The following is a 21,201-nucleotide window of genomic DNA, read 5'->3' as shown; positions in this document are numbered from 1 at the left end:
GCACATATCTTCTAAAAAACTCTGCCCATGTGAAGTCACATATCCATTTGGTGCTGTTTGGATCAGCGTGCGAGGAAGCTCATCAATGTCAGGTTTTCCAACAACAGAATAGTTCTCATCTGTGTTTTGTGGAATCTTTGATCTGGAAGCGCCTCGCCTCCGTCTGGGTTCCAAACACTCCATATCATCTTGAAGCTCAACCTACCACAAAGACAAGGTAAAAAGTTGATACATTACAGTATTTGTTTCAATAGCAGCCATCCACCCTGCAGTGTGCCCTAAGTCGTGTACCTTTGTAGGTCCATCAGTATCTCTTGCCTGCCGTGGATGAATCTCCCCATAAGCAACATCCAGAGTCTACAAAACCAAAAATTATGAAACTAAAAACCACACAGTTGGCTTTATGAGAGTGCTACAAAAAATGAATAAGAAATTGCTTACTTACCCCTGTCTTTCCGTAATCACCCCCTGCCAGTAACCAGTCTTCCTTACTTGCAAGAACAATTTGTTTTATGTTCCAAGCCTTCAACCTAGGGAAGGCACCCCAGTCTACAGCCTCTCTATTAAGTCGGTCTAACTAGAAAATCTGTTTCAACAAAATACTAATAATGTCCCACTTACTCATATAAACAGTTTATGTAAATGATAATGGTGACTATTACATACCAGGGCAAACAGTGTGCAGCCTCCACATCCTCCTGCGTGGCCTTTAGAATAAAACCTACGACCAAATGAACGGACACTTGCAAGAAGCTTTGTAAGAACCAACGTACACCAATCGTAATCCGCAGCTTCCATAGCACATGTCAGAGCTGGAACAAGATCAGACGACAACCTAGGGGACAATGTTGGACATAGAACCATTTCCAGAGATAACATTAGGAACAGTGTCTTGAATTCTTCCTCGTCGTGAGCTTCCCAATGGCACTCCAACCTCTCCAGTAACTGAGGATGGATAGGAATTCCTACAGACTTATGCACCCTTGAGTCTCCACTACTGGAATTGTACTTGCGTGTTTGACCATACTTTGAAGTAATTTGTTTAGCCTTATCCCGCTGCACCTTATTCAATGTTTTATAGCTTGGAACAGCCTTTGATCCATTCGGAATGCCAAGAACCCAATAAACTTGGTTTCTAGATAACCGTAAAACCCTTCCATCATGCGTAATAACCATCTTATTGAATGGATCAATTCGGGTCATTAACCAATAACCCAGCTGCCTTGGTAGGTGCAAATCACCGGACAAATACAACAACCCACCAAAACCCATTTCATAGACCCATTGTCTACGACGAGAATCAAACGTTTGACATATTCTACCAAAGCTCTCAACCCAACAATTTAAATTTGGAGGCTGAAACATTACACAACAAGATGCACCATCATAAGACCACGCCCTTGAAAAAATATTCAAGGGAAAATAACTGTAATTTTTAATTTACCTTCGACCGAACAAGAAAATACTCCTTCAACACTTCACCTTTCAACTTCACTTGCCCACCAATACTTAATTTGTCGTTCTAAGCAATTTATTTTACTTATTAATAAACAATAATCTAGAATGGTAACGACTGTCAATAATCTACGTTTCAATGTAATCAACAAACCAACTCTTTACCTTGAACACTGCTGGACTATCACAATTGAGGTCTTTCATCCTACGTACAAGAATTAACCTTCAAACCAATATAACCAAGGAAGGCAGTGATATCATACATTTAGAAAATAATAATGACAAACTTTATCAACATTTAAATCAACAATGATCGATCAATTGGAAACAATTTGGATTCTAAGCATTGAATTGGAAAACTAAATTCAGCAATGACAACTTCATAATTGAAACCCACAATCAACAAGTAAAACATCAATGCATGCTTTAACAGTACAATTAAAACCATAATTTCAAACCAAATATGCCAACCAAATGAAATACAGCCAATTCAGAACTACGAATTCGTCAAATTCAAATTGTAATAAAAAATAACCGCAGTAATATAGAAAAAGCAACAACAATTAACTTACAGTGATACCACTAAGCCAATTCAGTACGCGCCAAAGATGGTATGAATTAAATTCGCCGAATGAATTAAGTTCGCCAAGATGGTAATCGCCTGGTATGAGTTCTTCGCACATATAGTAGCTGGTATGAATTAAATTCGCCAGATATTACAAATTCTTGGCTAATTTGGGTCGGAGAAGGTCCCAATTGCTTGAAACGACATCATTTTGTACCAAGGAATAAACAACAACAAGCGTTTTCTTGGTCGGGGAAATCCTCCAGTCGAAAAAAAATAAGGGTTCTTCAAAATTGGGAAAGTGATGTAAACGGTGTTTACTGAACTTAACTGCTTTGACTAAGGAAGACGTTAGTCAACAATTTCCAGCAAATGTTAACGTCTCCCTGATGTTACATATTTACCCTTACCTTTAAAATAAACTTTACAAAAATACCCCCTGATGTACATTATTTGTCAATCAGGCTTATCAAAAAGGAAGATAGTTAACATACTACTAACATTGTAATACGAGTACTAAAGATTGACTGTTGTCTGTTGCTATAATATTCTTAGGTGGCAACACACACTGAATTATTGTTTGCCAATGTTTCAATATATACTCCTTACAAAGGATTTTCTGTTTCAATTTTGGGGTAATAACCTTCTATTTTATGATGCATATTACTAGAGGTTATTTATTTAGAGGTATTTGATCTGAGGTAAATAAGTTGGTCTTAACGGCTAAGCTTTAAATAACATACCAAGGCCATCTACAACAGATGGGGAGCCTTAATAAGTACATCCCAAATGATTGCTTTGCAAGTACATTCCCGACTTTAAACGATTTGTTAAAAAAAAAAAAAAAAAAAAAAAAAAAAAGTTTGGGGAAGGGATAAACAGAATTTAGAGATCTAATTGCAATCAAACTACCAGCTATCAAAATCATTCTATAAAAGAGGTTAATTTGACCAGCAATTCACGTACAAGATTGTTTTGGTGAATACACATACATTAATTACAAGTAGAAATAAAAATACAAGAGGAGCACTTTCAATCGACTATGCCAAGCTTAAGCTGAACTCAAAATGAGGGGATCCTAACCCATGTTACTTATGTTACCTCCATAAGATAAAAAATAATTGTATCGGCGAATCATATCCAACACCAGAATTTGTCATAAGAAAATCAAATCAGGAAGCAGTAAAATCAGCAGAACTTCATGGTTACATGACAAGTCCCTGAGTACAAAACAATGGCCAACTATATCAGCAGATTGGCAAGACAATTTTGATAGAGGATTACAATCGCAAATACTTGGTAGATAGAAATGCTTACAACAAACAAGATTGGTTTGCTTCAATCATCCCTGTATCAACCGATTGCAAGTAGAAAGAGATTTTGTCACATCACTCCATCCTGAACTAACCAAGATTGAAGTGAGAGGCTTCACTTTAAGGCAAGATATACCAAAAATGATACTCCATCCGTCCCTTATTGATAGTCCCTTTTGGCTAAATTTTAGTCCCAAAATGTTCACCTCATTTGTTTTTTCCAACCATTAATATTAATTTTTTACCAAAATACCCTCTAATTTGCAACAATATTAGTGCAAATTTAACTTTCCCATGTAAATTTTGTTCTTCTATGCTTTTTTATTACTTTCTCTCTCTACTTTTTTTGCATACCCAACGCAAATATATATTTTCAATGTACTTTTATTACTACTTATTTATGTTTATTAATTCCCGTGAAAATTACCCATAAGGGACTATCAATAAGGGATGGAGGGAGTATTTTTAAAAAGACCAAAAAACAAATAATGAAAAGAAAATCTCACGTGGGATGTTAGAGAAGTCCGGCTCAATTCCATTCCCATTGATATCCAAGTGGCGAGGTGTTACATACTTCCCTATTGTGACAACCACGCCAGATCCATCATGAAGCTCAAAAACTGATTGAATGAGACCCTGCCCATGATATTGTTCAATCTTGTTAAATCCTTCTATGGAAGACTAGCCATGTTATAAAACAAAGCCGCCAAGGAATAAGTAAAAAGAGGTTACAGCACAGGAAAACAAAGATATAGGAATTCAAACCTTGCCATAGGTTTTTTCTCCCACCAGAACAGCTTTGCAATTATCATGAAGAGCAGATGCCACCTGTGCCAATGCAGGAGTTAAGCAACTGCAGCAGATAATTGTCATTTATCAGATGTACTAGCAATGAGGGGCTTACTATTTCACTGGCACTTGCAGTGTTATGGTTCACCAAAACCTGCATATTACAGTAAACCGAAAAACAAAAGATAAGTGTGTAAAATTTTCCATAAGTTTCTTCCATTTTTTAGCTAATCTAAACAGATAATCAAAATAATTTGAGGCTGCTTAGAGGCAGGAAGATTTTAGCACAAAAAATTGCCTTGACCCAGGAAACAACTTGTCACAAATCAGCCCTCAATTAAGAAAGGTTGCATCAAGAAATTTTTTTTTTTTTTTAAGCATCTAACTTTCTCATGATAGACTATTATTACTATTTACTAAGGCTTCTCCTGACCTTAATAAAACAATATCTAATAAAATTCAACGTAAATTAGTTTTGTTCACTAGGAATCAGCAACTCCATACAAAAAATTGCAACAGTGAATCCGTAAAAATTCAGTTTAATCACAAGTTTTTTTCATTTCAACAATCAGGTGAAGATAACAGGCATAAGTATCAACATAATCAACGCTAAGCCACTAAAACTATGGGTAACAATTGTCTATCCAGCACATGTTACAATTAATGTAGTGAAACATCAACTTTTATACAGGATTGTGAAGTCCTAGCCACATTAACTCTAAACTTTTTTGTTCTTTTATGGTTCTATTTTCCTTCTATAATTTATTGCATACAAGTAAACATTCATTGCAAAGCCATGAAACATGCTGCATAGAACAGAAGCCTTTTGAGTGGGCACAAAGGTCAGCACCAATAACAATAACTATGTGGAGATTTCTAACAAAAGTACTATTATAAAAAAAAATAGTATTCCACATGAACTAATTTCACACATTTTAGATGATAAATCATACCATGACAGGTGCTGTGACCAATGGTGGAGACTCTGCCACAAAAGCATTCTGAGACGGATCCCTTCCAGCAGTATAAATCACCTGTTGGTAAGACAATTGAGCAAACATATAAGTGGTTGTTCACTTGTTCACAGATCTGTCAAAAAGACCTGAAATATGAATACTACCCTAACTGATTGAATTTGAGCACAATATTGTCTGAATTTTATAACTCATTTAAGGTCAATGGGTACCAGAGTTATTTGACTCAATAAAACAAGCCATAAAGAGGAAACTAAATAAACAAAACCAATGCCCTGTAGATCTCAGCAGAAAGCAAATTTTGCCTTCTTAATGTGAGCAGGCCTGAGAAGTAAAATAAACCAACTACCAATAAGTGTCCTGAAATCATAACATTGATGACTTACTATTTTAAATAGTTATCTAACTTCGTTAAGTTGTAAGGACCCAATACAGAATTTATGCCATGGCTTGTGGAGGACAAACCTGGCATAATCAGGGCAAGCAAGCCATATGCTCAAGTAAGATTCCTTCACCAACGTATAGGTTATGTTAATTTAAACACCAATAAAGAAAAATAACTAAAGTGCTATAGTTCCCTCAATCGAAAAGCAAGCCATTGACTCAAGTCTAAATCTGCTGGGCAAACACAATCACTTTTCAGCGGGATTATGACAATCTTCAAGACAACTAAATATACAACACCTTTTTCCCCTTTATAATCCACTTTGTATCTTAAATTCTCTCCATTTAACCATTGTACTAATTTTACAGCATGTTTCATAAATTCAAAAAAAAAAAAAAAAAAATCAATTACTGATTTTCTACGCCTTTGGAACACAAATTGTTGGCATTTGTCTCCCCCCAATCCACTCCAAAACATATGTGTATATGACTAATCAGAAAACTGGATTACACAATACATTCAACATATGAACATCAGTTTCATGAATTTCTTGACGACTTGCGTACTTTTGTTACAATATGAACTGCACTTTTCTTCAAGGTGTTATGTTATGATTTACAATCAAAAACTAGTTGCTTGATTATCATTATATTTGTGAATCTCTTCATTTTCCTCATGCAGTCACCCTATTTTTCAGTTTTTTTTTTTTTCTCTGGTAGGGATAATATGCTCATATCCTAAATGGAATAGTGTCTGCTCTGCAAAGTTCCAGGCCCATCACGAAAAATGCTGCCATGTTCTAATTGCAACTGTACTTAAAATAATAAAAGTTCCAAGACTTCCCACTAAGTTTAGAGTTGTTATATGGACTGTACTATCTCATAACATCAATCAGCTGTATCCAAGAAGGCTTTTAAGGTGTGTGCTAATTGTCATGGTAACGACAAAATTAATTACCACTTGGATCTGTGCAGTTCCGATTCTCACTTGGATCTGCTTAGCTCCTATTCTCATTCTCTGTGCACAGTATTACTCCATTGCACATATTTAAAGTTTTAATTATTTTTTCTTGAGGTGGTGGGGATATTCGTTCATTCATGGGAGGATATGCTTTTCATTTCTCATTACATGAAATCTCTTTTCTTTCATTCCTTGACATTTAATGATATTTGAATTCTTTTCAGGAAAAAAAAAATACAGACTAAGATCAATGTCTCAATATTATTATAAATTACCATTGCTGATATGGTAATATATGTAGATAAATGTCTAAATTCTTAAGATCATGCTTACACAAGAGAAAAAAGTGGGACAAACAAAAGAAAGTGGGGAAGAAGATGAATAAAGAGGACAAAAGTGCATTAGGCAAGCTTAAATTATAGCAATACCATACCGTATCCCCCTCATTCAGAAACAGCTTTGCAATTTCTATCCCAGCCTGCTAAAAAAAAAACATAGAATTCACTACATAAAAAGATTTGATTTATGTTTGAAATTACAAGAAATATATAAATTATTCTTACGAATGTACTAAAAGGAACACTATCATGTCCAATTTCAAGCAAATGAATGTGTTTCGAAGATCCTTTAAGTGTCCAGCAAGCTGTGGTTAAACTATACAAATCTTTCAACAGCAGCAGATCCCTAACTTCTAGGGTCCTAACAATTTCAGTTAAATAATTGAACTCATGCAAACAATAACAAGGAAGTGGGCAAATAAAAAGTAAGAATCATGAAACTGATTTCAACAATAAAAGAAGATAGCAGGCTAGTGGCCCTAAAACCTTTTCACACAAAAGAAGCAGGATTATTCAACACTTTAACATCAAAGGGCATCAAAACAAGCATACAGCATGCAATACCAGGGAAAGTTGGAGCATATATGTTTCATGTTTAATATACCTGTACTAGGCCACCAAAATTGTCTCTTAGATCCAGAACAAAACATGAGGCACCTAGGTCTTGGAGGCGCTTCATTGCTGTGCAAGATTATATGTGAGTTGTGATACCTCAGACAATAAAAAAAAACTAAAAGTTAGAGCATATATGTTTCATGTTTAATAAATAAAAAACCTACCTATATAAACACAAACATGTACTTCCTCCATTCATTTTAATTGCAAAACTTTCCTTTTAAGAAAGTAAAAAATAATTGAACATTACTTTTTGTCTATGAGTTCTCTCTATCTCTCTCCTCATCACATGGATCCCATTGGTTATCCCTCTCCTCATCACATGGCCCCATTGCTTATCTCTCTACTCATCTCATAGGTTCCTTAATAAGTGTGCCTCCTCATGTTGCAATTTGAAAAGAACTGAGGAAATTATATTAGCAATTCAAGTTAACGGCTTCCTTATATAAATACCCTAAGCATCATGAGATAAATATGTTGGAGAAATGCAATCACATGTGATTTGAGACAGCATATAAAGCTCTTGCAAAATAAAACATATGTATCTAGAGGTCTTAAGATAAAGCTTCTAAAAATTTAATAGGAAAAATATTCTCGTTAAGCTTTCAACCAACAAAACTATGACAAAAAATTGCCATAGTTTAGCCCAAGGGTGTCCAAAACCCAGACTGGACCAAAGGGAACTGGTCCAATATCTGGGCCGAAAATTTTATTTTTCGGTCTTCGATCTAGTTCGATCCAAAGCCCCTAAAAAACTAGTCTAGTATAGAATTAGCTTTTTTTGCTTAATATCATACATAAGAACCTCTAGAATGTTTGAATTACCTTCAATATGTAAGGAATATACTCCCTCCGTTTTTTTTTTTTTTATTTTTTTTTCAATTCAACACTCTGACCGATACGGAGTTTTAGGTGGTTGAATTTAAATTTGTTAAAATATTATGTAAGTTGGGTTTATTAAGGAATCAAATTAAAAAGGATAGTGGGTTAATAGTTTATTTAAAAAGGTTAACAGTTTATTTAAAATAAGAGATGTGAGAGAAGAGAAATGATAAAAAAAAAAAAAAAATATAGTGTAGTATATTTCCAATTGAGGAAGTATTGCATTAAAAAAAAAAAAAAAAACAATTGTTTTAGGAAAGTGTTGCATTATACTTTGTCCGGGTTTTGGACTGGTTTAATTGGCCTGATCCTAACACAATTAGTCCAGTCTTGAATTTTAAATTGTTGGTCTTCGGTCAGGTCCGATCTTGAAATGATGAACAAACCTAGTTAGCTCCATTAAGTATAGAACTAAATATATAGCTTGGAAGGCTAAACACAAAAGCATGAGGAGGGCATCGCAAATTATTTTCTTCAGGAGTATTTAGAATTTACACATGGAAAATGGAGCATAAATGCTTTATTTACTCATTTTCCCGGTGAAATGACAAAAATGACGAATTAACCTTTGATTCCCGGCTAAATTGCAACTAAATTCACAGCACTGTAATCTGGCAGACTAACTTTTTGACAACCTATGTTTTCTACAGTAACTGTGCAGAAAACATGGGAAGAGGCACAAGTTTTAAGAAACCCATGAGGCAAGGGATAAAAAGAGGAACCCAGGTGATTTGGAGAGAAATAAAGAGAACTCATTAGCCAAATAATGTTACAATTACTACGAAATTTCTTAGAAAGAGAAGTGTTGCAATTATTTTGGAACATAGAGAGTACAAAAGGTAGTTTTCTTAAGTTTTTAAAATATTAAAGTACTATAAATAAAAAAATACTAGCTGGTCTGGTACTGCATACGAACTGATGTACCATTTCTGTTAGGATAATTACTACAAGCCTACTAGGTTACATAACTAACACCCTACTCCCACCCCCATCAAAAAAAAAAAAATAAATAAATAAGGATATAAATTATCACTGTTTCTTTCAAAACAAACACTTTTTAAAGGGCTCAAGGAGACGGTATAATTATGGCCTTTACTAGCCAAGGGTAAGCCAAACATACATATAGGTATACGGAAACATTTTAACTGGATTGAAACTTATTTTTAAATTATCTCAAATCTCTCCATCTATCACAGCTAACTATTAATAGTTACCTGTCACTATATCTTTTCTGGCCAGCGCATTAAACTCCTTTAGTCGCACATATCCAACAGAGGTTGCACCATTGTCAATTTTCTCCAATCGGTAGAACACTGGAGGTCTAGCAACCATCTGTCTCTGAACTTTGACGGACTGAACTGGACCGCAATTTCCATGCTTGACCTAAATATGATTTTCATAATTCATAAGGTCAGTTAAAAGATGATACAGTTACTGAAGGTTTCAGACATAGCATTTAGAGGGTTAACACAGAAATATCACCTCAACTGTTACAAAAGTTTCACTGGGACCTTGCAACTTTGATGATACTTCAAAAGCTGATTTGCCTCTCACATCCTCCCCGTCAACAGATAAGATTTCATCACCCTATAAGAAAGACAGTGGGAAATAATGTTAAAAGAAAGTGAAGATAGATGGGATTATACTTGGTTAATCGAAAGGTGGGACTGTTTTGTAGACCGCCTAAAAGTTGGATTATCCAAAAAAATGTAACTTAATGCTTTCTCTCATTTTGGACCTAAGAGAAGCATAACAATATAAGAAAAACACTTAAAAGAAAGAAAAACAGCAACAAGGCTTTATGAACTATAAAGCTACTTTACAACTTCAGAAGAAACCATCACGACTTCATGTACAGAAGGTAGTTCTTCCTCTTTTCATGCCTGATTCAATGTTACATGTATTTCTCAGTGTTTTAATCTTTTACTCCATCTAATGCTTAAAAAAGAATCAGCAAGCAAAAGTTGTAAGCTCAAACTGATTTGGTCATAATAGATAATACTTGTAAAAGGATAAAACAAGGAGGTAACTTGGCCAAAATCTTATGCAAACAGTGAGAACAGAATATCCCCCCCTCCCCTTCCTCACTGCAAAACTTTGGACTAGAAGTTCACCACAACCCGCAAGCCCTTTGTAGTTTGTACCACATGAAAAGAGAATCTCTGCCATTTGAACAGAAGACTAAATCAATAAAATGCTCCAACAAGTTAATCTGCTCCAATTCCAATTAACTCTCAAATCTAGTCAAATGGCTAGAGTGCCAATTGATTATTGACGCACAATAAAAATCCTACTCAGCCAATACTTTATGGCAATAATCTATTTAATACAGAAAACTCTAAAGCCTACGTAGCAACTTTATAGCCAAATAGATAACGATATATGTTTAAAAGAAAGCACCATTCACCATAGTTCTAGTTACCTGTCTAATTCCAGCAGTTTGAGCAGGCCCATCCAATACGAGTCCAAGCACCTTCAATTTGAAACTTCCATTGCTAGCAGGAATCTCCCTGAGATTTAGCCCAATGCCAGTCAAGTCATATCTTGCCATCTTCGAGAACTTTCATTCATCAACAATTCACATGCCATGAAACATAAACTACAGCAGGCGTGAGTTAAGACCTACTATTAATCCACTAGAATTATACACCATAATAAGAACTGTAATCTAAAAATTTTTGTAGAAGTGCAACCAACACTGATCACAATATTGGAAAATGTTGGACGATAATCAAGGTGGTAGGGGTAATGCGTATTCAAAGGGATTGGAAAGCAACACAAATGGCAATAGGGAATTAGACAACAAAATCGAGTAATAATCAAGGTGGCAGGGGTAATACGTATTGCAAGAAAAGCCTACAAAATCAAGTAAATTTGAAGATTAAAGCTCTGAAATGTACCTAGCACACCAAATACTGCTAGGTGTTAAGAGTTGCGAACACATTCAATCAATAAGTCACATCATCAGAATAGTTAACTGAACATCAGACACCAAACAGATAGTACATCTATGTGACTATGTCTGCTGGAAGAACCTACTATTAATCTACTTAATTAATAGCAACATTTTTTTAGCGGAGTAATATACAAACATACTTAAAATTGATTAGTGACTACCTCTTCTGGTGACAGAAAACGCGTATAAGGATCACCCAAGCTTGCCAGCATTTTTTGAACAACATTATGAGCCTTTGATCTAGTCTTAATAGAAGTGCTCAATATGTCTTCCTTCTTGTGCTGCACGCAAATGACAAATATGCTTGAGAGAGCATGAACAGCTAGTAGGAGGGAACGAAACTAACAAGCATGATTATAAAATTTGATAGCCATAGTATACTCCCCAAGTCTAAACATGAAGGATCAAACAACCATTCGCATCAAACTCCTAGTTATCAAAATGTGATAAAACTAATAAAAATCAATCATCATAATCATAATCTCAACTCAATTCATAACAAGTTCACTCTATAATTGAAAATTCAAGCAATTATTTCATCTAATTATGAATAAAACCAATATAAATCAATAATCATAATCAAATTAGAGAGGGAAGAAGGTGTTACAAGCCAAGACTCCGGAGACCAACGACTACGACCAGTATCAAGAAAACTCTCATTAACAATCTCCCAAGCTTCCTCCACAATACCCTCATTCGTCTTCAATTTCGGCGCAGATAACTCCATTTCAGCTCCAAATTCTCTCTCGTCTTCGCGACAATACGCATCATCCGACAAGGACGAAGTTTGATCGGAAAGAAGAGAACCAGCAGCAATGGAAAGAGGAGGAGATAGTAAGAGAGTGAAGGAGAGTGCAGCACCAGTTATGGCGGCTCCAAGTGTAAAATTTTTGGGCCAATTGAGTGAATTTTGAGGATGGTTGGTGGTGTAGTTTTTGGGTGGTCCGCCATTTTTGATGGTGGTGGAAATGGTGGGGTTGCAGGGGTTTGGAGAAGTGAGAGAACAGAGGTTCATCCTAATATTGCTACTTTCTCTATTGTTTTGCGTCTCTCATTCTCTATTTCTCATCATCTTCCATGATAGGAGGTTAGGAGCGCGGTTTGGCCTTATTTTGAGGATTTTGATGCAACCTTCGTTTCGCAATACAAAGTAACATTATGTTTACTTTTACATTACAATGTTAAAACTTAAATTATTTTTACTAGTCTGAAATTATTTTTGGTTAATTGAAATTATTTTTAATAAACTAAAATTATTTTATTACTTTTTTATTATAATTTTTTTTAATGATTTTCATTAAAATAAACTTATTTTTACTGAATAAAAATTATTTTTATAAAATGGAAAATTTTTAAATTACCACCTAAAAATGTAACCATTTTCGAAATAACCACCCATTCAATTTTTTATTTTAAATTACCACCCCTTAAATTAATTAACTACTCAGATTACCACCCATTTTAAAAATCTGGTGGAAATCTCTTATGTGGGGCCTACCAACGTTATTTCCCTCTCTTTTTTTCTTTTTTCTCGAATTCACTTTCTATCTAGGCTATTGAAGTCTATTCCTCATTTGATTTTCTCATTCATTTTTCTACATAATCCACCTTTCTTCATAAATTCTCACCTACTCTTCAAATTAGAACCCTAATTTTCTAATTAAAACCCTAATTTTGTGTTAGTTCAGCAAAAAAATTACTTCCTAGGTAATTGGGTATTGTGTCGAAGGTAGATTGCGGAAAGTGGCCATTTTTAGTCCGTTTGTTGGGGACCGGTTTCTTAGGTCACTCACCTGACAATGCTGAGTACAATGGCGTCGACGGAGGTAAGTAATTTTGTTCCTTGCCTTTAATTTTGTAAGTTATTGGTTGTTGATGGTAGAGTTGCAATTATGTGGAAATTTAAGGTTCATTGTGTTCTTGATTGAATTATTTAATAAAGGTCAATTATTCTTTAATTGTTGTTGAATTTTTTAAGTAAGGATGTTGGTAGGATAGTGAATTGGGGGATTTGTTTAATGGTGCTATGTACATGGGGTTTAATAAACAAGTCAGTGTTTTGTAAATGAATTAATATTGCTATTATATGCACAGATTGTTGCTGCTGTTGAATTTGAAGATGTTAAGGTTAGATTAGGGGGTGTGTTTGTGGACAAAAAAAATAAAGGGGAAGACTTTGTGTGTAGAGCTGGCAAAAACTGACACGACACGATAACACAATACGAACCGGACACGAAAAAGCGGGTTAGTGTTGAGGGTTTCCGACCCGTTTAATTAAATGGGTCAACACGACACGACGCGACTAGTTAAACAGGTTAGGTTAGTGTTGAAAATTATAACACGACCCAACCCGCATAATAGGCGGGTCATGTTCGGGTCAACTCGTTTACCTGTTTACCCGCTTAACCTGTTTAAAATCATAAAAATCAGATACTTCAAAATGGCCCAAAAATTAATTATGGCACAAAAAATTAAAATGGCCCCAAAAATATTAACCTAATTTTACATTCTACCTAGTACCCAGCCGTCATATATAAGGTGTTTCACTATTTCATACTTTCTCCCTCATTCTAGTATTCTACCCATTTCTCAATAACTCACGCACAAACATCTCAAGGTAATTGCATAAACATCTTCTTCCTCATTTCAGTTGATAATTTCTTGTATGATTATCAATTTATACAACTTTTCAATTTTATGTTCATATATTAGTTTGTTCATCATTTTCCTAATTTGCTTCCGTAATCTCGTGTTTCATTCTTAGATGGAATTTGTGCCTTAATCCACTCAAATTGATGGAGAAGAAGATGACCCAGAGCTTGAAATTGTTAAGGAGACACGGATAAATCCGACTAACGAAGAAAAGGGAAAGAAAATTGGGTTAAGTTTTTTAACACAAACACGACCCGTTTAGCTAAACGGGTTACACGTGTTAAATTCGTGTCACCCGTTTAATAAACAGGTCGTGTTCGTGTTTAGCCTCTCTGACCCGTTTATTAAACGGGACGTGTCAAAGTTTGGGAGTCTTCAACTCGTTTATGATTGACCCGAACACGAATATGACACGACACGACACGACCCATTTGCCAGGTCTATTTGTGTGGGTATGAGGGTGGCTGGGAATATTGGAGGTACAAGTGCAAAGTGAGTGAAATGTCAGTTAACTTACTTAGGAAATCTTGCATTTAGGGGTTTTTGAAGCTAGATTTGCATGTGCCAAGTAGGGATGGCAGTGGGGCGGGTCAAATGGGAGACCCGCCCCATCCCCGCCCCAATGGGGCGGGTATGGAGGGAGGTTTGGCGGGTGACGGGGCGGGGATGGGTCCAAAACTTAAACCTGCCACGGGTGGTGGGGCGGGTATGGAGGTTGTAGCAGACCCGCTCCAAACCCGCCCCGCCCCACCTAGACCCGCCCCGCCTAGACCCGTCCCTTACCCGCCTAATACCCACCTCAGGAAGAATCTAGAATATACTTATGATAGGCCCAACACCCAAATACCCAAGTCATAAACCTAAATTTTCATTTCCTCTACAGCCGTCATCTTCATTCTCTTTCAATCTTTCATTTCCTCAAGACCTCACAAGTCAACACTCCCTGCCTCACTCATTCATCTTCTTCCTCGCGAGTCGCGACCTTCCCTCAATCACCATTGTTGTCCAGTTCATCTTGACATCTTCTTTCCCAAGGTATTTATCTTGATTCTTGATTATTTTCGTATTTAATTATTTTGATTTTCTGATTGATTTTGAATTCTGATTTATTAATGGAACAAATTCATCTAGATCTATTAAAGAATCAACTCTTTGTAATTTTAATTGTCGATTTTATATTGATGTTGCATTTTTTTTTATTTAAGAGGTTAAGATCTGATGATTAGTATGATTATATTAGACAAATTATAATACCCACTAAATCACTATTTAAATTTTATTTCGTATGTAGTAGTTCTCAATTATAGGAATGTATGAATTTGAGAAATGCTGAAATAAATTTACTAATTAGAATGAGGAACCTAATTAAGAATTAAAAAGCAAGTTTTGTACCAAGTTAGTAAACACAATAGATTTTTAGCTTGTGAAAAATCAGTAGGTTAGTTCAAATAAATTGTTATAATTAATGTATTCATGTGATTATTTGGTGGAATAAATAATAATGGAAGCATGAATAATGTCACTAAGTCAAACATTGTTTTGTAGTGTTATGGGTGGTGGTTACAGTAGACATTCGCATATAATTAGTCTAAGTTAAGGATTATTTATTTTACTCATATATATATATATATATATATATATATATATATATATATATATATATATATTCCATTGTTTCAAGGAGTAATGACATCAAACGGTGGAAATGGTGTCCCCAATATCTCTAAGCCATCAACATCTGCAAGTTGTACTCCGATTGAAGTAGATGATGATGATAATGTCGAAGAAAGTCCAAATGTTGATCCTTCTAGTGATCCTTCTGTTCTTCCTCTAACCAGTAGACACACATCTTCTGTTTGGTCTAATTTCAAGAGGAAGCGAGTAGGGGATGCTATAAAGGCAGAGTGCAACTATTGCTTAAAATTGCTTGCTGGTGGGGCAAAATCAGGTACAAGTCATTTGAAAGATCATTCAAAGATTTGTCCTAAAAGAAAGTGTGTTGATATTCGACAAACTAAGTTGTTTGGCTCAAAGGCTAATCCTAATGATAAAGAAGACACAATGACATTAACACCATATGAATTCCGCAAAGCGGATGGAAGAAGAGATTTAGCAGAGATGATAATTCTTCATGAATACCCTCTTATCATGGTGGAGCACTTTGGTTTTAGAAAGTATTCCTCCACACTTCAACCCGGATTCAAAGTACCATCTCGCAACACAACTAAGAAGGACATATTGAAAAGATATGAGATAGAGAAGGAAAATGTCATTGTAATGGTGAGGAAAGCAAAGAGTAGGATTGCTTTGACTACGGATATGTGGACATCTAGCAACCAAAAATAAGGTTATATGGCTGTAACTGCTCATTTTATCGACAATTATTGGAAATTACAAAGTCGTATCCTAAGGTATTTACTCTTTTAAAACCCTCCTATTATTGTGTATGCTAGTTTTTTTAAATTACATTATCATTTATGTGGCTGTAAAATACATGTTTATTATTCTGGTTTTGTACTTTTTGAGTTGCATTATGCTACATTATAATAATTGTGATATAGTTATTATGATTTTCCTTGCTTTAGTGTCTTATAATGTGACACATTTGGTAGGTTTTGTCATGTCCCAGCCCCTCATACAGCAGAAGTATTAGCAGATGCATTAAAAGAATGCATTCACTCTTGGAACCTTGATCTTAAATTGTCTGCCATAACTGTTGATAATTGCACCACTAACGATGCAATGATGGATATCTTGATTGGAGACTTTCCTTATGGTTCACTTATTCTGCATGGTCATTTTTTCCACATGCGTTGTTGTGCTCATATATTAAATTTGATCGTTCAAGAAGGTTTAAGTGTTGTGGTTTCTGATGGTGTTCTAAGAATTAGAGATAGTGTTTCATTTTGGACGGCTTCTCCTAAAAGGGTCCAAAAATTTGAACAAGTGGCTAGACAATTAGTTCCGGACTTTAAAAGAAAGTTAGTACTTGACTGTAAGACTAGGTGGAACTCGACTTATGAAATGCTTATCATTGCTATCAAGTATAGAGAGGTGTTTGTTGTTTTGGGTGCTAGAGATCATTTATATAAAAATCCACCACTTTCGGAGGATTGGATCAAGGTGGAAAAAATATGTGAAAAATTGGAAGTGTTTAGTAATCTTACTCATGACTTTTCTGCATCAAAGTATCCAACTGCAAACATTTATTTTCCAAAGGTGTATGCTCTTAAACTTGCTTTAAGTAGTTGGCTTTCATCTCCTTATGACTATGTGAGAGTTATGGCACAAGTAATGCTTGAAAAATATGACAAGTATTGGATTGGTGTCAATGCTCTAATGGGAGTGGCAACAATTCTTGACCCGAGATATAAGATGGCTCTTATTCGTTTTTATTTTGGGAAAATATATGATGCTTTGAATGTTGATAAGGAGGTTGAAAGAATTAGCAATCTGTTAAATGAATTGGTTGTTGAATATGGGTCTAAAAATGGGAGAACTCAAGCTTCTAGTAGTCACCCGAAGTCATCAGGTCATATGAGTGGAAAGGTTCAAGGAGATGCTTATATGCAAGAATTTGCTGAGTTTATGCAGCAAGATAAAAGTAAAAGCAATGAAAAATCAGAATTAGAGAAGTATTTAAGTGATGAAAATGTCCCTCTTGATGATGATTTTGATATTTTAAATTGGTGGAAGACAAATGGGAGCACATATCCTATCCTTCAACAAATAGCAAAGGATATCATGTCCATTCCCGTTTCCACAGTCCCATCCGAATCTGCTTTTAGTACTAGTGGAAGAGTTCTTGATCCATATCGTAGTCGACTTTTACCGGAAACAGTAGAAGCTTTGATGTGCACTCAAAATTGGATTTGGTCCAATTATAAAGGTAATTATTTATCGTATTAAATTTTCCAATTGTATAATATATGAAAATTACTAATATGAGTTATACATATTTATTTTGTAGGTGAGTTGAAGGAAGTGCAACATCAATGGTTGGAGGAACTAGAAGATGGAAGTGATACCGAAGTAACCGGAGTGATCGGTTAATTTTCATGCGTTTAGAATTTTATAAATTTGTATAATTTAATGGACTTGGATTTGTGACTTTTTCTAAGTATGAAACTGTATAATTAATGAGTTTGTAATTTTCTGGTGGACTTTGTAATGTTATTATTGTTGTCAGTGTGATTTTATTGCCATTTTACAGCAGGTTTGGGGCGGATTTGGGGCGGGTTTGGGGTGGGTATGGGGTGGGTATGGATATCCAAGCAGGTGGTGGGGCGGGGATGGATCCTACAATGTACCCGGCGGGGCGGGTATGGATTGCGGGTATTGGACCCGCCACGGGTGGTGGGGCGGGGATGGATACAAAATTTTTAGGCGGGTACGGGTGTGGAGGTGCCATCCTCCGCATCCGACCCGCCCCATTGCCATCCCTAGTGCCAAGCTTGTGGAATATTTGGTATGAAAAAAGAGAAGACTTGGTCAAGTGGTAAAAAGGAAATTCTGAATGAAGATGATGTGAAGGGCTTTTTGGAGACAAAGACTAAGGATGGTGTTTTGGGTAAAATTACCCTGTCCACGTGGACCAATCAGAGAGGACCGCGTGTCAAGCCTAGGCAGGTCCGTTTGGGCCAATTGCCAGCTGACACGTGTTAACCTCAAACGCTTCCTGAATTGCGGCCTTCAAGGCCCAATTTCGAAGAGCCCCGCAAAATGGCGCAGCCCACCAAATCTAGGTCAAATGACCTAGAAGGGGCACGTTCACCAATGACCCTATAAATAGGGAGATATTCCTCAAATTTTGGGACAATTCAATCATTTATTACACCAACCCTACATTCTCTCACATCTGAAAAACACCTGATCTCGGAATCCGAGAAGATCTCATTTCATTTTCCGCACCTTCTCCTACTCACATTCAAGTACTATCTTCATCGTCGGAGGCGGAGCTCCTACTACCCGGAGTCTCCGTTGTTTTGCAGGTACAGATCGAGTGCAACCAGTCTTTGAGCCGTAACTCTCCCGAGGGACAAAAACACCCAAAACATTTGGCGCCGTCTGTGGGGAGAGTACCTCAAGGATGGTTCAAGAGTCTGTACCGCCCCCTAACCCCAAGGCTAACCAGCCGGAGGTCTTTATAGATGATGAGGATGATGATCCTCAGGTCGAAACGTACATAGCTAAAGATGGCTCTCTCATTACTAAGCGCATCCGTCCTAGAGACACTCTGGAACGAGGTGAAAGCCAGGCGGGTACCAGTAGGCCCCCTGGTCAGCCGGTAGGGGAAACCCAGCCGGCAAGAGGTCAGGCTCCAGTCACCAGAGACGAGCTCATGAAATTCATGACGAGTTTCAAGGGTGAGATCAAGGATCTGATCGAAAAGAAAACGGCTGGCTCTAACAAGAGTCAGCCGACCAAGAAGTCTCCTCGAATTGCGAGGAAGAGGCCAGTCAGGGACAGGCAGCCAACTCCACATCCAAAGGACAAGGCAGCCGCAACCTTTGACTGGTCCAAGATCCTTCTGCCCCAGAAGGGTCCAAGAAGTCCCCACCGGGAGAATCAACCGGTGGGTAGAAAAAAATCTAACCCTGACGCTCGGCAAATCATCAAGCGCAGGAGAAGTCAGCAGCTGTCTGGGTCAGCCTCTACTTCGAGTTTTCCAGACAGCTTCAAAAACACATCTGCAGGTAACATTCAATCCTTGCATGAGAGCCATACAGGCGGTGATACCGTCTGTATAGGATAGCTCCCGCTGAACTATCGCCCAGCTCCCAGGGTGTGCACTCATGGCCGAGAGAACAACTGTGAGGGGCTCACCAGCCCAATGGAGTCAGCCCGTAGAGCTGACCAGGTCGAACTCTCCACAAAGGAGATCGTACACCTATAAATAGAGGGCAAAGTACAACGGAAAAGGGGTTAGACACACAAGTTATTATACTCTCTACATCTCTCTAAGTACACTTTCTCTCTCTAAACACTCTCTAACTTAGGCATCAGAGGGGGGTTCCTCGAGATACCCCCGAGGGCAGTTTACGTGTGTTACTTTTTGTAGGTTGTCGATGGGGCCCAGCTCACCCATCAGAACCCTTGGATCCATACTTGGAACAATTGGCGCTAGAAGGAGGGGAAGGATCATCTAACCTGAGGTTCACCAACTGAGTTAGGGACTTGTTGACAAACCACCATGGCCGGGGAGGAAGCTGTACAAACGCCCATACCCAAGGCCAATGATGCCAACCAAACACCACAAAAAACACCACCAGCAACCATCGATCTCAAAGGATCCGCCGAGAAACCCAAATCCACCATCTCACAAAAATCCAACCCCATTGGATCGACGTCTGCTGCAGCTAAAGCAGCGTCGAAACTAGTCGATCCGGAAGGATCTAGTTCCATTTTCAAATACGATATTCCATTGACAGGCGCGAACAATGAACCCATTGTTTCAGCACCCATAGCCCAAATACCGCAGCCTGTAAACATGCCAGCCATTTTGCAAAACCTCTCCAAGTGCAGTAAGGAGCAGTTGGAAGCAATGACAGCAGTCCTTGCTAACTTTGGTAAGGGAGCGAGCTCGTCACCAGTAGCAGCACCTGCAGAACCAGTGGTGAAGAAGGCAACACCCACAACCCTCACTCCCGAGCAGAAGGAGCTCGTCCAGCTGAGGAAGAAGGTGTTGGAGTTGGAAGCTCGGAATCTAAACCGAGAATGGAGCGTGGAGGAAATAACCCAGGCTAAGGGCAGCCAGGAGAGACGAGCCGCCCGCAGCAGGTCGCCAGCCTCTGAGCGGGGACAGAGCCTAGATAGGGAGAATTGAGCACGGATCTTGGTTATTCCAAATGATTCCCCATTTTGCCGGGAGATTCTGGAGGAACCAATGAAGAAGATAAAGATGCCATGCTGCAAGTACAACGGAACTACAACACCTAAGAACCATATCTCGGCTTTTGAGAATCACATGGTGCTCTATACCATGACGGATTCAATCTGGTGCAAAGCATTCCCGCCAACCCTGGAGGGGCTGGCAGCGGAGTGGCATGGAGCCATTCCAAAAGGTTATGTGTACTCGTATAATCAGCTGAAAAGGATGTTTATGGAGCATTTTATAACCTTGGTAGACTGAACTAAGATGACAACTGAGCTGATGTCACTAGTTTAGGGGAAGGATGAACCCCTAAGGGTGTTTATCACCAGATTCAACAAGGAGGCAACAACCATCCCAAATATGAGTCAGGAGGTAGCGCTACTAGCAATGTAGAGCGGTTTGCTACCGGGCTCACCATTCAGAGCGTATATGGGGCGTAAGAG

At 37.4% G+C, this 21,201-nt stretch overlaps 2 protein-coding genes across 4 annotated transcripts; one reads left to right on the top strand and one right to left on the bottom strand.

Annotated features, from left to right (window-relative positions):
• Window positions 1-2,929: 2,929 nt before the first annotated feature.
• Window positions 2,930-12,319, bottom strand: LOC145580234 (carboxyl-terminal-processing peptidase 1, chloroplastic-like). Of its 3 annotated transcripts, none has more exons than XR_014099345.1 (13): window positions 11,840-12,319; window positions 11,394-11,513; window positions 10,699-10,836; window positions 9,759-9,863; window positions 9,491-9,659; window positions 7,384-7,460; window positions 6,875-6,922; window positions 5,076-5,156; window positions 4,238-4,276; window positions 4,099-4,161; window positions 3,840-3,969; window positions 3,338-3,423; window positions 2,930-3,240 (listed from the first exon to the last, which is right to left on the bottom strand). XR_014099345.1 is itself a non-coding variant. In XM_081637655.1 (13 exons), the coding sequence occupies exons 1-12, from the start codon at window positions 12,245-12,247 to the stop codon at window positions 3,363-3,365; spliced, it is 1,434 nt and encodes a 477-aa protein (XP_081493781.1). In that variant the 5' UTR covers window positions 12,248-12,318; the 3' UTR covers window positions 2,930-3,240; window positions 3,338-3,362. The 3 variants fall into 3 exon arrangements, 2 of the variants coding, with proteins under 2 accessions (XP_081493781.1, XP_081493782.1); XM_081637655.1 differs by having other exon boundaries at window positions 3,338-3,418; window positions 11,840-12,318; XM_081637656.1 differs by having other exon boundaries at window positions 3,338-3,418; window positions 6,875-6,919; window positions 11,840-12,318.
• A 3,917-nt stretch (window positions 12,320-16,236) lies between these two features.
• On the top strand, window positions 16,237-18,358 carry LOC145578038 (zinc finger BED domain-containing protein RICESLEEPER 2-like). The gene is made up of 4 exons (XM_081635441.1): window positions 16,237-16,295; window positions 16,497-17,773; window positions 17,855-17,916; window positions 18,074-18,358. The coding sequence occupies exons 1-4, from the start codon at window positions 16,237-16,239 to the stop codon at window positions 18,356-18,358; spliced, it is 1,683 nt and encodes a 560-aa protein (XP_081491567.1).
• The last annotated feature ends 2,843 nt before the right edge of the window (window positions 18,359-21,201 follow it).

This window comes from Chenopodium album, chromosome 14 (assembly GCF_948465745.1).
Source record: "Chenopodium album chromosome 14, dcCheAlbu1.1, whole genome shotgun sequence".
Classification (NCBI taxonomy): Eukaryota; Viridiplantae; Streptophyta; class Magnoliopsida; order Caryophyllales; family Amaranthaceae; genus Chenopodium; species Chenopodium album.
This window is presented reverse-complemented; position numbering and strand designations above follow the sequence as displayed.

Excerpts from the sequence above, each read along its gene's own strand:
- LOC145580234 (XM_081637655.1), bottom strand. The coding sequence starts at position 12,247 with ATGAACCTCTGTTCTCTCACTTCTCCAAACCCCTGCAACCCCACCATT. Across the intron at positions 9,660-9,758 it reads AAACTTTTGTAACAGTTGAG|GTCAAGCATGGAAATTGCGG; the intron begins GTGATATTTCTG and ends AATCATATTTAG. Across the intron at positions 4,277-5,075 it reads TGGTCACAGCACCTGTCATG|GTTTTGGTGAACCATAACAC; the intron begins GTATGATTTATC and ends TGTAATATGCAG.
- LOC145578038 (XM_081635441.1), top strand. The coding sequence starts at position 16,237 with ATGGCTGTAACTGCTCATTTTATCGACAATTATTGGAAATTACAAAGT. Across the intron at positions 16,296-16,496 it reads TTACAAAGTCGTATCCTAAG|GTTTTGTCATGTCCCAGCCC; the intron begins GTATTTACTCTT and ends CACATTTGGTAG. Across the intron at positions 17,917-18,073 it reads AAGATGGAAGTGATACCGAA|TGTGATTTTATTGCCATTTT; the intron begins GTAACCGGAGTG and ends TATTGTTGTCAG.